General features: G+C 38.9%; 1 protein-coding gene across 2 annotated transcripts in view; it reads left to right on the forward strand.

Moving 5' to 3' along the window:
- LOC143332315 (receptor-type tyrosine-protein phosphatase gamma-like) overlaps window positions 1-17,197 on the forward strand; it is a 433,828-nt gene that overhangs the window by 356,342 nt on the left and 60,289 nt on the right. For both annotated transcript variants that reach the window (XM_076749645.1, XM_076749655.1), the window contains exons 8-9: window positions 1,479-1,671; window positions 13,830-14,014. In XM_076749645.1, the coding sequence (XP_076605760.1) occupies window positions 1,479-1,671; window positions 13,830-14,014 (378 nt within the window). The remainder of the gene's footprint in view (window positions 1-1,478; window positions 1,672-13,829; window positions 14,015-17,197) is intronic.

Raw genomic sequence — 17,197 nt, forward strand, 5'->3', positions numbered from 1 at the left:
TGCATGCCACAAGGACCCACACTCACTGATAGTTCATGTTTTTCAACTAATCTCCAACAGGTCTGGGGATGGGAGGTGGGTGGAGTGTTGGCGGCTGACAGACTTAAACATCTCCTCTAGTGGGAGACTTTTTGGATTGAAACCATCAGATCTGGATCAAGAAGTTGACTTTTCCTCTTTCCTGTGATTCAATTATCTGGTTTAAGAATCTGGATGGGAATTTTTCGACACTGCTTATTAGAATTTTTTTAATTGTCTGCAAAGATACATATGATTAGATTCTTAGACTTGTACATTTTTATTGTCTTTCATGACCATGATGAATATGATTGCCTATTTGTATCTACTTGTGTGATTTCTTTATGCTTGTATTGAACTCCATGCAATAATGTACTGTATGTCTGTTTTGTTTCTGGATTCTGGTCATGAGAGAGGTATTGGACATAGCAGTGAACCCGCATTTAAGCTCCTCTTTTTTTTTTTTTTTTCCGCTTCTGCCTTTATGAGCTGCGTCACATATTGGATTTTACAGATGCACTTTAGACTTTAATGTAATAACACAATACTGTTGGAAATGTGCTTATTCACTTTCTTGCAGAGGGTTAAATGAGAAGGTAGATATCACTCACATGTCTGTGTTTATGGCAATGGAAGCATGGGGCACTTAGCTTAGCACAAAAGCTGGATTTAAAAAAAAAACTTGGCTGATTCAAAGTGCAAAATTGCACATATATAAACATTTTTGTAGAAACTGACAATTAGTTATATTGCTATATTATATGTTAGATTATATAATTTCCCCTAAAATCACAAATTATCTTCTTTTTTTTTTTCATTTCAAATGTATACAAATAACTTTGGAGAGAGCAGGCAACATACTGATTGATAATCAATCTGAAGTCTCAGAAAGAAAGAGAATATGTGTATCTCCAGAAAATTATACCAAAAAAAGAAAAAATAATAGGACAATTAAAAAAAAAAAAAAAAAGAAAGAAATACTTACACATTATGAATATCTGAATCCTCAATGCTGGAATAATTTGTTGTCCATACCATTAAAACAGTGAATCCATGAAAGATTTCACTGTATTACTAATAATTCAGATTTTTCACAGATGTATGGATACATTGTTTATTGAATATGTTCATCATATGTTGGGATTATCATTAACATATTTCCAATATTCTGCTTTTTGAAAATATATTTTTTAGGTTTTTTTGTTTTGCTGCAGCAACCCAGTTTCCTCATGGGGATCATTAAAAATTCATCTTATCTGATTTACATTTCTGCATTATATTATCATATAGTGTATTTCTGGAGTGTATTTTGAAGTGGCTCTGACTGCTGTATGATGTATATCAAAATCATCAACTCAAAATCAAAACAGGATGTGAGGTCTGCCAAGCATTAACTCCTCTTGTCTTCACTCCTCTCTTTCCATTCCTATGTCTCTGCCATGCTCACTCTCCCCCACCAGCTGGAGGCTTTCTACTCCATCTTCACCACGGAGCAACAAGACCATGTTAAGTCAGTGGAGTATCTGCGTAGCAACTTCAGGCCCATCCAGAGCTTGGACAACCGCCACGTCTTCAAGTCAGCGGTCAAAGATGCCTGGCTGCCTGACCTGACTGACAGCGGCAGTGGGCCATATGGAACAGAGGCTTCCAAAGGTAGGAGTGTTGAGACTTTAAGTTTCAGATGTACACTTACCTCTTCCTTATGGCCATGAATGTTAATAAAGAAATCAGTGTCTATACGGAGCCCCTTTGTCTCTCAGCTTGGACCGAAATACAGCAAAACTGCTCCAAAATTCATCTAAATTATTTACAATTGTACTTGGGTAGTTTTTCTTGTCAAATTATTTTTAACCCATAATTTTTTAAGTTTCAGCTCTTCAAACTACACACTGACACCACAAACCACCACAGAATGAGGAAACACTCAGCATCATCAAAGTAAAAGTCTTGAAATATATTGCTGCTTCCTTATTCTGTTCTTATAATTATCATTAATGAAGCATTAAATTAATAATTATTAATTATTTTATGATAATAATAAACAACATGATCATGTTGATAATGTAGATTTATTTGATATTTTTTAGCTTAGTTATTTTTACTTTTTAGGTGTTTTGAAAAAAATTCCAAGTGGCATGTGCACTCCTACATCACATAGACTCGTCCACAGTTCTCTGCATCAACTTGTGAAGTTCTTCAATAATAAAATAACCTCAATCAGAGCCAGCATTGCTGCTGATGTGAACACAGAAGAGCTCATCAAACCCTGTAAAAAAGATGTAACCATGGGAAAATTCTCCTGCTTACATTAACTGAGCTCTGCAAGACTGTCACTGAGTCCAACTCATCCACCTCCTGTTGACCCTGCACCTACAGCATTTTTAAAGCAGGTGTTTGGCAGTGTTGCAAGTCAACTCCTGATGATTCCAAGTACATGTCTGCAAATAGTCATCTTACCCGATGCATTGAAAACAGCTGCTTATAAAACCATTACTAAAGAAACCCAACCTAGATTGTAATGCACTCACCAACTATAAGTCGATATCCCATATTCTATTCATTCACTGGAAAAGATAGTTTCAGTGCAAATTGATGCCCTTTTTAAAGAAAATAACATCCTGGTGGAGTTTCAGTCAGGCTTTAGACCACAGCACTGAAACTGCTCTTATTGAAATAATCAGTGACCTCAGACTAAATTCTGGTGAAAATAAGATCTCACTTCTTGTCCTCTTAGACCTAAATGCAACTTTTGACACAACTGACCATGATATCTTACTCATGTGTTAAACTGATTCAAAACAAACATCAAAGGGAGAAAGTTTTAAATCAGCCTTGGAGATCATGTGTTTGAGAAACATGACATCTGTTGTGGGGTTGCACAGGGCAGGTGCCTGAGTCCATTTCTGTTCTCACTATACGTGCTGCCACCGGGTGACACATTAGAGAACGCAGTGCATGTTTCCATAGTTACACAGATGACATACAACTGTACATCTCTGCTGAACCAAATGATGCTAGACTCCATTGTTAACTGTCTTTTGACAGTAAATAAATAGATGAGCAATAATTTCCTGATGTTAAATGAGGACAAAACCGAAATCTTAATAGTCGACTCTAAAACAGAGAGAGAAATGCTGTTTAAAAATCTGGGGAAATGAACTTCCTGGATAAAATCTTGAGGTTCTAAATCTTGGTGTTATCTGAGATTCAGATCACATCAACAAGATGACAAAAACTTCATGTTTCCATTTTAGGAACATAGCGAAAGTACAACCATTTAAAAAAAAAATAAAATTAAAAGATGCTAAAAAAATGTATCCATGCATTTATTTCAAGCTGACTTATTGATTATTGTAACGCATTATTTACTGGCCTCCTGAAAAAAAAAAAAAAAAAAAAAAACACAGCTGCAGCTGCAGAGTTTTTCAAAACTCTGCAGCTCGACTATTAACCAGAGCCAAGAGACAGCACATTAACACCAGTTTTAGCTGCTCTGCACTGGCTTCCTGTAACATTCAGGATTGATTTTTATGGTCCGCCTCTTTGTATACAAAGCCCTTAATGGACTAGGACCAAGCTACATCGCTCCCTCCTTTGTTTATTTTTTGCCTTCAAGAACATATCGAAAGAAAACTGTGGATGCAGCCTTTGTCCATTTCACCCAAAGCTCTGGAACACACTACCTACAGATATTAGGGAAGCAGCTCGCTGAATATTTTCAAAAGAAAGCTAAAAACATATCTCTTCACTTTGGCATTTAACTAGCTATGGCTTCCTGAAAAATGTCTGAAACGTTTGTGCTTTGCCTCGTGCTTACACATTGCGGCATTCATTTTAAAATGTTGTATTTTACTTGATTCTATGCATTCTCTGTCATCTATTTTAACCTGTATTTTATTATTTTATGCTGTATTTTATTTTTTTCATCATTATTCAACTTTATTTTTACTTTATTTTCTGTTGTTTTATGGATTGTCTTATCATTATCAACTGAGTTTTATTATTTCATATTTTCCTTTTTTTTTGTCAGTTTTATTTCTGTGTAGCAACACTCACTTGGTGTATGTGATTTTTTCCTTGTAAAGCACTTTGAGCTGCATTCTTGTATGAAAGGTGCTATACAAAAAAGTTTATTATTATTATTATTATTATTATTATTATTGTTATTATTATTATTAATAATAATAATAACAATTCATTTTCATTTTATCTTAGATTGCAGACTGTTCTTCTATCTTCATCCACTAAGACAATTTCTAAGTGCTTAGCGCCATCTCTGATCTTTATAGCATCATTACATTTTCCCCTCTTTCCTCTCTAAACTGGTCTAATATTCTCACATTATTCCTGGATGGTGACATTTCCTAATGTTAATAAATGAGGGATATTCAGTGTTGCTCATATGCCCATAGGAAACTGATTGTCTAGTCTTCGTGTGTATGAGTGTGTGCATACATGTGTGCATGTGGTCTGGGCTTGCTCTCTGTCATTTCACCAGCGAGCTGGGTAACTCCCCTAGCATAAGGCAGTGGGAGGCACACCAGCCGTCCTCCCAGTACTGCCTCATTACCACTGAAACAACACCACACATTGTTCAGTGTGTGTGTATGCATGCATGTGTGAGCGTGTGCATGTGTTTCTCTGTGTATTTGTGTGTGTTTGTGTGTGGCCTAGCATCTGTGCTGTGTCAACTGTCCTGGCAGGATTTGTCCCCTCTCTTCCTTCATACACACTTCCATATGGTCGACTATGAGAGAGGTGCATCACCTAGATGTACACACAGATACACAAACGCAAACTGACTCACACACACTGTATATGTGTATGTGTTGTCCTGGCACAGTGCTGCATGCTCGTGCAGTATGTCCTTGAGCGTTGCAGTGGGACATGTTTGCTGTAAGCAGATCTATAAGGCTGGCAGAGGAAAAGCAGAAGAGGAGGAGGAGGGAAAGGACAGCTTGGAAAAAAGGCAAAGAGGATTAGAGCTGAAAAAACTAGAGATAGACAGACCAACAGATAGACAGACAGACAGACAGACAGACACACAAACCACATGCCTCCTACACACTCTCTGCACCATGCTACCATAGCTACAGCTGTGTGGGCTGATGATGGAAATCTATGCATGTACTGTATGTGAGTGTTCACCTGGCCCATAACTGCTCTCCACTTCCTCACCTAACAAACACTCAACACACAGGTGGTGTTGTAGAATAAAAACCTGTGCAAATCTTATACAGCAGCAGCTAAATTGCATAAGTCATTTTCATTTCACTCCCTCCTGCTAATTCATTCCATTTTACTGTAGCTCAGCCTGAATGCCCTCATGCTGCTAGTGCTTGTTTCCCATCAGCCATGATGCTTCATTTACTTTTGGGTCTCTGAAAGGCTGGTCACATTTAGTGAAGCTGAATGACAGACAGACGCATGAAGGCTTTGACAGAAAACAAAAAGGAATACCTTTTAGGTGTTAAAGCTACATACCAACATTTTGGGTAATATAGGTCCACTCGCCTGGCATTCTGAAGCAAATGACAGAACCATTATCAGTTTCATCTCTGTGTCCAGTACATAGAAAGAAAGTACATAGAAAACCACATAACTGGGCTAACTCGCTCTCCTGTTCACATCTTAAACATATAATGACACAGTTGTAAAAACGTGATAGCTTCCATACCAACAAACCGGCAAGCTAACAAGCAACACAATACAACACACAGAAAGTCCTGAGTCATCTCCAGCCTACTCGTTGTCCTTACATTTCATTTATCAGTCTCTCTGAGAAAGATTTACAGTGTTACTTGAAGATCCAATTTCACTTCAGCTCTCTGTAACTACGACATTCATTCATTCAGACAGTTAGGTTAGTGGGTCCCCCATCTCCACTGTATGTGCAAAGCTAGGCTAAACACAGCCTGGACCAATAACCGTTTTCGGACCAAACAGTTCTGGAGACTGAGAGGAACTGCCCACTGCAGAGCTCCACCGAGAACTGCGTATCTTCAAGGCCTTTTTACTGATAGCATTGACATTACCAACAGAGTCATAGAACAGCAACAATTTGACATTCATTTATTCATATTTTGTCACATTTTTTAATGCTACCATTCCGAGCTGCTGTTTACACAGCTGATATTGCACACAGGTTGTTAAAAATGGCAGTTGCTGGTGCCGCATTGGCTCATGTGTTCAACCAATCAGCGAACACTTACATCTGGATCAATCACTATACACTCAAGTCAAGGTCAAGGTTCTTCTTGTGCTAGGAGAGCATCTACTCTGAAGCAGGAGCTGAAAAGCCCCTGAAAACACTGTTCTAAGAACTATTATTGTTCCCAGACACAATAAAAAGGCAGGTTCTTCTCCTCCTGTCTGAAAACAGCAGATGTCTGTACTGGGCTAAGATTAAATTGATACTGATCTTTTCGTCTGACTCTGGGTCAGATGAAAAGATCAGCTGTGATTTAAAACATGAACAACTTTAATCGAAATAAACCCAAACTCCTTGGCTAACAAAAGGAAGCAAAGGCATTTTGTCCAGGGTTTCAGTCTGCTAGAGCCTATTTAGTATATTCAGTTAGATATGTGCATTGATGCCCACCTGCTGATTAGGCTGCTTGATAGATGCCCACAGGATATTGAGCACCTATTAAAAAGGAAATGAGGCCTACACAAAGGGTGGGGATTTACAAAAGGAAGCTTTAGTTTATTGCTGCTTTGCAGTTATATTTAGAAGGCCGGTAGTTCCCATTTTTGTTGTGGATTACAAATACTATAGGGAATTTGTTTGTTCCTTTGAACTGGAATGTGCTTCTGAACTTCCCCTCTGTCTCTGCGTTAGCTGGTGATTTGAGAAAAAGGTTGACAGACTGCTATATTAAAGCCTTTTTTACTTTTGTTCACAAAGAGTCTTAGAGTGTATTTGCTTCCTGTTTGAAAATATTGTTTTACTCTTGACCCCATAAAGAAACCTTTTTACAGAGAGATGACTAGTTTGAAAGCATGAGCAAAGATGAACTCTTCTCAAGTTCCTAAATTGCTGACTGTCTGGCTACATTAGTGTTGCATTTCCAGTACATGACAAAAGCAGGGACCATTCAGACCATAAAATCTATTATCACATGTATTGCACTATAAAGGCACATGGACATTGTAAGAGCGCATTCTTTGCACAATTATACATTAGAAATATAACATTACAGTAACTTACATGCACAAGCATCTAATGACATGTCTATGTTGTCTGATAAGGACTGTTGTGAAATGAATTGTCAACTTATACCTTATACTTATTTGTATTTAGCAAGTATTTTAAGTGCTGATGTAGAAGTAACATGATAGTGAAGACAGCTAAGTGAAATAAATAAGTTGTTCTTCTCCATAAATAAGTCATGTTGCACAGCATCTAATGGGGCCAAAAGTAGCTGTGTTTATTGATCTTAGACAACCTGTCAAGAAACATTACTCATGATGAAAGTTTAACTTCATAATATGCTTACACTTGTACTTTATGACACATTACATTTATACTGTTTATGAGTCATTCAATGCATCAGTAATCATTATATGTTCTTCTGAGCATGGTCATAAAGCCTGTAAATGCCCTTTAAAGCCTGTACCCTTACACAATAATGCACTGTGAAGATGGTTATAGAAACTGATGGGTCACTTTTTTCTCCCTTCTAAAAAGACCAGTCAAAATGGCAAATGGCACACCTTCAGTGTTATGTTCAATTTACAAGGCTTGATTAGTATCTCGTCTGCATCCTTTGACAGTGTAATCAAATCTCAAGGCATGGTACTTGTGACTGGATACTTTGTTAAAAGCATTTTTCAACGTTTTGAGAAATACACTTAATTTAGTATGAAGACTGGAAACAAGGAAAAAGGTCGCCTCACTCAAAAAATCATCCAACAGCACCTTTAAAGCTCACAGATTTACACATTATATCATGTTTGTTTAATCTGTACAAAAATGGTAGTCTAATTACAGCACACTGTGGCCTGTGGAAGGTTACGCGCGAGGCTATTTCTTGCAGGGTAGAAGTGGCCACCTGGAGCGTTTTGTCACACATTCATGCATTTGCTTTTGTTTGTTCCTCACTTTCAGCTCAGGTCAGGTCTCTTTTACCAGAGATGAGCCTGCTCTGGCTTTTACTGTATGTATTTTCTCTGTTTTTTATTCTAATCTACACAGCACATTACTGTCAGACATCCTGTATATTCTTTCCCAGTTTCAGTGATAGTAAGTCTAATTGTGAAATTAGGTTTCAAGAATGTCATTTAAGCTTATTTGCAAGTTAAAATTGCTCATTTCAAAAACACAAAATGACACTAACTTGCAATCTGAATGTGCAGTACTTATTCTTCACCTTTCCACCCATTTTTTATGTCTATTTTGTTTAGGCCAGTGCTAAGATGTCCAAGAGCTGAATAATGTCCCTGCATAATATCTAAATGTGCACCAATAACAGTTTTAAAAAAAGACACAAGTACTGTATCAAGTAGTTTGAGCAATGCAAGTGCCAGTCTAAGTGCTACTCAATTTACAGTCCTTCATGCCATCAAGTGGTAGTCTCCTCTAAAACAGTGACACATGGTGAGCTGTACTGCACAGAGTGAAACTTCACACATAGCAGCATTTAAATTTTTCATAGCAGAAAACATTTTCCTGCCACATAAAAGTGACAGTGTGCACCAAAAACTAATGCCTTTATCGTGCATTTTAATGATATTACTACCAAGGAGAGTTGGCATGTCAACTAAATGTCATCAGTAATGGCCAGTAAATGTCCTGTATAATGTGTGAAGCTGTTATTTGCTTACTGAGGTTTCCCTGGGCAGAGCTCATTGTTGCAGGATACTTTTTTTTTTTTTCAATAACCTGGCTGTCATTTTCAAAGCTTTGGCTAGAGGTCCCGTTGTTTATAATGACATTTTACTCACTAAGATTTGAAGTAATGTAAAGTATCTTCCTTTCCTTTTCCACTTTATTTGACTCTAGAAAGGCAAGAAAAAATGTGAACACCAGCACCGAGGGTTTCAGCTAATTGTGTACTTTTATCTATCCACAACAAATAACTGTGTAAAGAAGGATTTGGCACCAGCCATTTCACTATTGTTTCCCACCCAATCGCTCCCAGTGCAAAAACCCCACAGACAGGACCCACAATCAAGACCAGGTCATCGATCAACTGTGGTCAACGTGGTGCAGGGCGAAAGATGTCCTTTCCTCCTCCAAATGGCTTCTCTGAGAAAAAATAGAGGAGAGTGAGAGAGTTGTGTGTGTATATGTGTGTGTGCATGCGAGTGTATGATGGCCCGCTTATCTTTGATGAAAGCCTTAAGAGCATCTCTTCATCACCCTTCCAGACACACAGGGCTTTCAGTTACACACATTGAGTATGAGTTCAGCAATTTTGTAAAACAGCTCCAAAGAACCATGTGAGGGACACCTTTAGGCTCAAGAGATAGAGCAGTCGTCCACTTATCAGAAGGTCAGTGGTTCGATCCCAGGCATTGGCTGTTTACATATCGCAGTAACCTGATGCTATGCCATCAGTATGGGAATGGTTTAAAAAAAAAAGCTCTTAATGAGGTGGGCTAGCCACGTAATGTAGACCTGTATGTAGACTTGTGTTGTAAAAGTAGTTGTCAGATGAGAAAAGCACTGCATAAATACAGTCCATTTACCTGCTTTATCCATTGAGGATGATTAAGGAAAATAGCAATTCATCTTAAATTAGCAAAATAATGTTTTCGGGTAGATTACTAATACTACAATCTTTAATGAGCCCTCATACATTTAGTGAGATATCTGATATCTGATATCTCACCCTGATTAACATGCTCAATTTCTGGTAGGGGTTAAAGAGACCAGCTGGGGGCAATAAGACGCTTTCCCTCTGGCACAAACTGTGTGGCTGTGACAAAAGCCAGAGTGTCCGTCTCCCTTGTGGACCACCAAAAATGCCTTTTCAACAAGGAAAGAGTTCTGTTAATCCCAGGGTGACAGGCAAAATGAGAGTTATGTCCCCACTGCAGGACTTGGGACCTAACTGTGTGAGGAACAAACAAGCAGTTAGGGGGTGCATTAGGGGTTGTACGCCAGGCTTTTGTGTTTTTACCAAACCAAAGTTCCGGGGGGTTTTATAATAACATACACGGAGAAGCAACAAGCATGATAAGTTTTGCTTATGAAGTCTAGGGCAGTGGCATTCAAAAAGAGAATTGTGAAGTTTCAATTCCAGTTTTCAAGTTTCCCAAGCATGTTGACTGGTCAATTGATGAAATGACTGCCGCCGTCTGTCCTGCTTGAAAGCATTCTTACAGGTTGATGGCGCAAATTTGTCCGGAATCACTTGACTGTGTGGTGGCAAGATCACAAAGTGTTGCAGCTCTCTTTTTCTACAGCACTGGTCCAGGGCTGTGGATATTTTGATTGACAGTGAGACAGACCAGTCAGTTTGTGTGGAAGCCTCACTTTAACAGTGAGCAGTACACCTGTGTTCTGTCGGGACTGATTGGATTAATTACAAATTTTACTTTTTTACACACCTCTGGTGAAGTGTTTACCATGGATTTTTACTGTGTAGGCTACTGAAAATATTCACTTATTTCCCTTACTTTTAAACTTCAACTCACACTGTGAATGTACAGCACATGCTTTCTATAGTGGTATTAATGCTCTAACCTGTGACACACGTACACAGAGCATGGCTGACTGGGCCCAGGTTGATATAATCTGTTAAATACGTTGTGCCTGCATAGAGGTCATTCACTGCTTGACTTCCAAATGATGTTGGTGGATGTGCATGTGTGTGTTCTACTTTGTGAATGTGTGTGCTTTTGTGTGTGTGTGTGTGTGTGTGTGTGTGTGACTAATGGCTTTAGTAAATCTAAGCCACATGGGGTGCGACTGCAGATTATGAATAGAAAAACTCCACTGCAGCTCTTTATGAGCAAGCTAATCAATTTGTTTCCACCAGGCACGTGAGTCCTATTCTCAATCAACCCATGTTCATCATCGAATTACCTTACACATTTGCATAATATGATACAGTGTTTGGAATAATCATTAAATGCATTGTTGTATGCTACTCCCTCTATTCCAACAGTGAAAAGTACAAAGAATTGCTGCTTAACATACTGTTACACTACAGATAACGTTGATTAAAATCTGGACACCCGGACATTCCACTTACATGTGATTGTTAAATGTGCCGCTCCATCATCAATCTGCTGTTTTAACAGTCTCCACTCTTGTTTGAAATCGTTCTGCCAGACGTTGGACCTGGCTGCAGGGATTTGCTCCCATTCAGTCATAAAAGCATCAGTAAGGTCAAACATGGATGTTAGTTGATAAGGTCCGGCTCAGAATCAGCGTTCTAGTTCATCCCAAAGGTGTTGGGTAAGGTTGAGGTCAGGGCTCTGTGCAGACTAGGCAAAGTTCTTCCAAACTGGGAAAAACATGTCTTTACTGGCCTGATATAGTGCACAGGGACATTTTATTCAAATCGGCAAGTTGGAAAAAAAATATTGTCTGAACTATCATTGTATACTGGAACATTAAGACTTCCCTTCAGTAGACAAAACCGTGACAAAACAGCCTCAGGCCAAAAGTTCACAAAAAATACTGTAAAAAATAAGATGCTGCTCTGGATGTTATCTTACTGAATGTTTGCCAAAATATTTGACTGACTGCTAACAAGAATAAGAACAGTGCAGGGTTACTCAGGCTCAGGAGGTAGAGCAGGTCATCCATTAATGCAAAGGTCAGTAGTTCGATCCTTGGCCCCTCCAGTCTGCATGTCAGCGTGTCCTTGGACAAGATCCTGAACCCCAAATTGCTGCCAATGGCTGTGCTATCTGTGTGTGAGTGTGTGTGTGAATGGGTGAATGTGGCATGTGTTGTAAAGTGCTTTGAGTGGAATGCACTACATAATTGCTATGAATGCAGTCCATGTAAATTATCATATACAGTAAAAGCTGGTATTCAAATAATGGCCAGGACTAAAATCATGCTAAGGTGTGCCCAGCTTGAATAGTGGCCAGTCACAAAAACATAGGAAGAGGGCTAGAATTACCTGCATTCCAATAGCTTACATGGTAAATTCAGTATATATAAAATTCCACAGCACTATTTGTAACACTGCAACATATTCATGTGATCCTTACCACTCTCCTGCTTTAAATCTCTTTTTAACACAAAAAAGGTTTTCATTTTCGAATTAATTCAGGTCACTACAACTACTACTACTCCTTTTATATCTTGATGTTAAGTTACCACTAGTGAAACACTTCATGCAGATGTTTTACATTAAAAGCCCACTGCACTGGGGATAATGTCATTTGAGTTGCTAGAAGGCTTTGAAACATCTGTACAGGAAGTGTCAAGTTTCACAGATGGGAGCTTAACATTACAAAAAGGCAAAATGGAAACAAAACTGGAAATTATTAGCAAATGAAAACAGTATTTATGTTTGGGAAGATGCACTCAGAACTCACATAGGAGTGACTGTCACATGGCTGTAGTTACACTGACAGAATTAGTCTGTGAAAATGTGTATTACACTGAGTTTTTCAAGACATCAGGTAAACACAGAGGAAGTCTGAAATGATTTTGCATGAGCAGCATCAATGGCTAATTAAAAAAGGAGCAGATCAGAAAACAGGAAGGTATATGCAACTTATACAAGGCAAACGAGAAAAGGCTTATATAAACCTGTTTCAGGAAAAGGCCTGGCAGTACTGAGAATCCACAGTAATAATTCTGAAATATTCAGAATCTGAAGTCAAGCACTCCATAGTCTGAGCAGAAAATGTCACTGGGAAAACAGAGACATCTAGTGGTAAGTGCAGGGCTGGTCCTATCAGAATGAATGTAGGGTTTGTATGCAACAGTGGTAATTGTTAAATTCATAATAAAACATTCAATGTTTATGTGTTTGTGTTTATATCTCCCACTGTCAGATATTTGAAGGCAGAGCAGGTGGGCTGCATTTAGCCTGACGATGACTATATATAAGCTTGTGTTATTGGACCCTTTTAACAAAACCAGTATGTGTGTGCGTGCACGTGTGCATGTGCGTGTGTGTGTATGTCCATGTGTCTGTGTGTTCGTCTGGATCACTCAGCAATATCAATATAACACTTCACGAATACAACTCTCTCTCTCTCTTTCTGAGTGTATTTGAAAGATAAGCTGATGCCGATGTATTCTGTCATTAAATTATCTCTGTCTTTCTCACTTTAAATCTCATTGCTTCCTTCATTCTCCCTTCACATCCATCCATCCTTCCTTCTTTTCTCCCATGTCCACTTCCTTTACTTCATTTCCTGTTCATCCTTTCCTTCATGCCTTTCTCCCTTTCTCATCCCACTTTTCTCCATCTCACTTTTTTCTCCTCTTCCTTCACTTCTTTGAGTTCTTTAATCCCTCCATTCCACTATTTCCTCCTCCCTTTCATGTTTCTTCCTTACTGCTTTCCTTTATTTCTGATTTTTTTTCTTTTCTCTTACCAATTCTCCCCTTCTTTGCTCCATCTCTCCTTCCTTTTTCTGTCCATTTAACCCTCTTTATCTCCCCTCTTTCTCTTGCTTCCTATCTTCATATTCCTAATTTATGTTCATCATTTCATTTTTGCTCTTCTTTCTCCTTCCTCGACATGCATTGCACCCTCATTTCCCTTTTCCATTTTCCCCTTTTATTTTTCTATTCTCTCGTACTAACGTCTTCTCTTCCTTTTCTGCACATTTCCCCCTCAATCCCTCCTTTCTTTCTTTGATTCCTACCTTCATTCTCCTCCAAGTATGCAGTAGTGCTCCCATCAACATGAAGGTGCAGCATGTGAACGGCAGCGCTCTGGTGGTGCGCTGGGCTCGTCCAGAGGTCACTTACCACCCACCCATCCTCCACTTCCTGGTGTCTTACAGCTGGACAGCCCATGACGACAGCTATGAGGAAACACACCTCACCGATGCCAAACACAAACTGGTGAGACTGGGAGGGACTGGAGCCTGTAGTGGGAGGGTTAGTCTGTTACAATGGCTGATACTGAAGGGTTCATAATGCTGACTCAAACACATAATAGATAAAATAATATAATACATAACATATAGCAGGTTGGACATGGCTTTGAGGTCAGATTGCTGCTCTCATTCCTGGACTGCAGTGATAACAAAGAGTGTGTGTGAACATCTCTGTATTTGTGAGTTGCCTTATTGTTGCATGGTAAAGCAGCTGAAAAGTGCAGACTCATTGGAAAAGGCCATCGCCACTTATGTTGAATTCAGGTGTTGAGAGGCTCTAACGTGCGAGAGAGAGATATGAGAGCTTGCTGCTGAAAGGGTTGTGTTGACTAGCTCTGTTACAGGACAAATAAATTAGCAAAAGTGAAAACTATGCAAATGATAAACACAGCATGCTGGTGGTATGTTATATTCTTCATTATTATAATAACTGATTAGAGATCAATGACTGTAATGCATTAGTATCAGATTATGTCTCCTGCAAAATGTGTCTGAACCATATTTTACCAACAATGTGTTTTAGAAATTTTCAAACAATATTCATTCCAGACAACTAAAGCCTAATAATGTTTCATGTCAAAATCAAATTAAGTCAAATTAGAAGGATAAATACATTTTTTGTAGATGGGGTTGCAATCCCAATAAGAGTGTCAGTAAACTTTAAATCAGATGAATGATCAGTGAATAATCATAGTATTCACACAGGCAGGCAGAGCTTGAATCCCTTTCAGTCAAGCAAAGATGCCAATAATCCAAACACTGTGTCCTAAATATGTCTGCATCCATATCAATCTGATAATCCAGATTCATTAAACTTTATCTTTTGCACAGTCCAACAATGTGTTTGCATTTACATTTGTGATACACATCAGTATGTATCAGGAGATGTTAACATGCACATGAGTCCAAGTGCTTAATTATGTTAAATGTAAAAATGTTCCAAGCATTTAAGGCATATGCACACAGCGGAAGGAATTCTAAAAAAATTTAAAAAAATGTTCCAAGTCGAGGGCTGGACTGGTTCAATGTTTATTGAAACCTGATTGAAATGACCTTATTGCACATATTGAACCTGGAACTAACACACCCTATAAGTTACTGCCTATAAAACAACATTAATCATTGAATGTATGAAAAATCAGTTGCATTCATTTCTTATGGCTTTATCTGCAGCTGTCCAGAGTAATTTCAAATGAAAACATTTTCCCACAGGCCAACAACAGCCAAAAATAATTTCCTTCAAACAAAAAAAAAAACATGCCCAGTGGTAGCAAGAAAAGAGCGCAAAAAGTCAACATATATTCAACTTGAGTTTGCTGCTCTCTGATGCACACCACTCTAAGCTAGATACTTGAACCTCGAACTAACACAACTTATGAGACTGTTTTTATCTATAAACAACAACATTAAACATTAAATACAAGAAAAATCAGCTGCATTCATTTCTTCTGGCTCTTTATGCAGCTTTTCCAGAGTAATTTACCTGTCACGATATTTTGTTTCATAGTGTCTCCTTACATTTGATTTTTTCATGACAGCCACACTGTCTCCGCACAGAAGACAAACACCTTTGTCCTCCATATCCGCGAACACATACTCTGCCTCCCACCTGCCTTGAAATCCCCTGTTTTCAAAGTCCACCTTCTGTTCAGCCATTTTTTGAGGAGAGGGTAGCTGAAAGCTGACCACAGGTAACGAGCTCCATCAGGCTGCTGATGAATGAGTGGGGCAGGGACTCGCGCTCACGGGCCTTTGATTGACGTGCAAAGCACTGGCAGTGCATTGTGGGACTTGTAGTACCAGTGATGCATGCAATATACTGGCGGGCCAGCTCTAATAATAGATATTATCATGCAGGCCAACAACAATTCCATCGGGCCAGTTTTGGTCCGCAGGCCTTGACTTTGACATATGTGAGCTGTACAGAGATACCTTTATAGAGTGACTACTGTACAAATCTTTGAAAGCTTTTCTAAATGGTAATTGGACTGTATTTTATATAGCGCATTTTCTAATATGATGACTCAAAGTACTTTTACAACATAAGTCACCTGTTCATTATGGGCGTTAACCATTCACAGCAGTTCAGTATCTTGCCGAAGGATTCTTTGACACGTAGACTGCCAAGGCCAAGGATCGAACCACAAATCAATACTTGGTGAACAGATATCACTGTTTGCTATAAATGTAAATTGTGATAATAATTTACTATCAGACAATCAAAAGCAGTTACACTAGGAGGGAGGAAGTGTGTAGTATATCCGTGTATGTGCATGTTATTTCAGAAGTACAGAGGATTTTACATCATCAAAAATATGACTGCAAGGGGCTTGAAAAATCTAATAACTTGTTTTGGAACAAAACTGTTTTGACATGTACTAAATAAGCACTGATTGCATCACTAAAAATATGACTTTTATGCACACACAGTTATGGCAAAATACAGCTTATTATGAAAAAATAGGTCAGCAGAGGTTTCATTAAAGTAGTTGTTAAGTAGTTAAATAGTAGTTAAAGTAGGAACAAATGCTTTTGATCACAAACACACACACAAACCAAGTAACATCCTCCATCAGTTCCATTACAAATGGTCTCACCAGGAGCCAAAATGAGCTATGAGGGAAGACTGTGGAGCAGACAGGAGGTTTCATTCCCTTACATTGTGGTCTGTCGGTCGGCTAGCAGAATACTAATGCCAAGCTGGAGGGGGTGCAGGGCTTCCAGCCTGTGCAAAAAGCATGACCTTGGGCCAGTGGCTCTGTGGGAAATTAGGAGCAGCAGCAAAAAAGGGATCAGAGTGCCCCCTGGCTGTGGAAGCAGTATCAGCTTTCAGACCTCGGAATCTGTGATGACAAGAGATGGAGGGAGAGAGGTGGGAAGTGTTTTATCTTCCCATCATTAACTCAAGAGACTATCCCTCCCTCTCAAATCTATTTCCTCTGCTTCCTTCCTTGGTGTTTTTTCCCCCAGTCGGCCATCCAACGTACAATTTTTTCCTGCCTCTGTCTATAAACCCTTTGATTTTGCTCTTATTCCTCATATCCTCCCTTGATGCCTCTATCTAAATCACAACAGGGACTTATATGGCTTTGGGACCCCCAAATCCCACACACATGCCCCCCTTATCACAATCAATGGAAAATCCCCA

This window comes from Chaetodon auriga, chromosome 2, assembly GCF_051107435.1.
Source record: "Chaetodon auriga isolate fChaAug3 chromosome 2, fChaAug3.hap1, whole genome shotgun sequence".
Lineage (NCBI taxonomy): Eukaryota > Metazoa > Chordata > Actinopteri > Chaetodontiformes > Chaetodontidae > Chaetodon > Chaetodon auriga.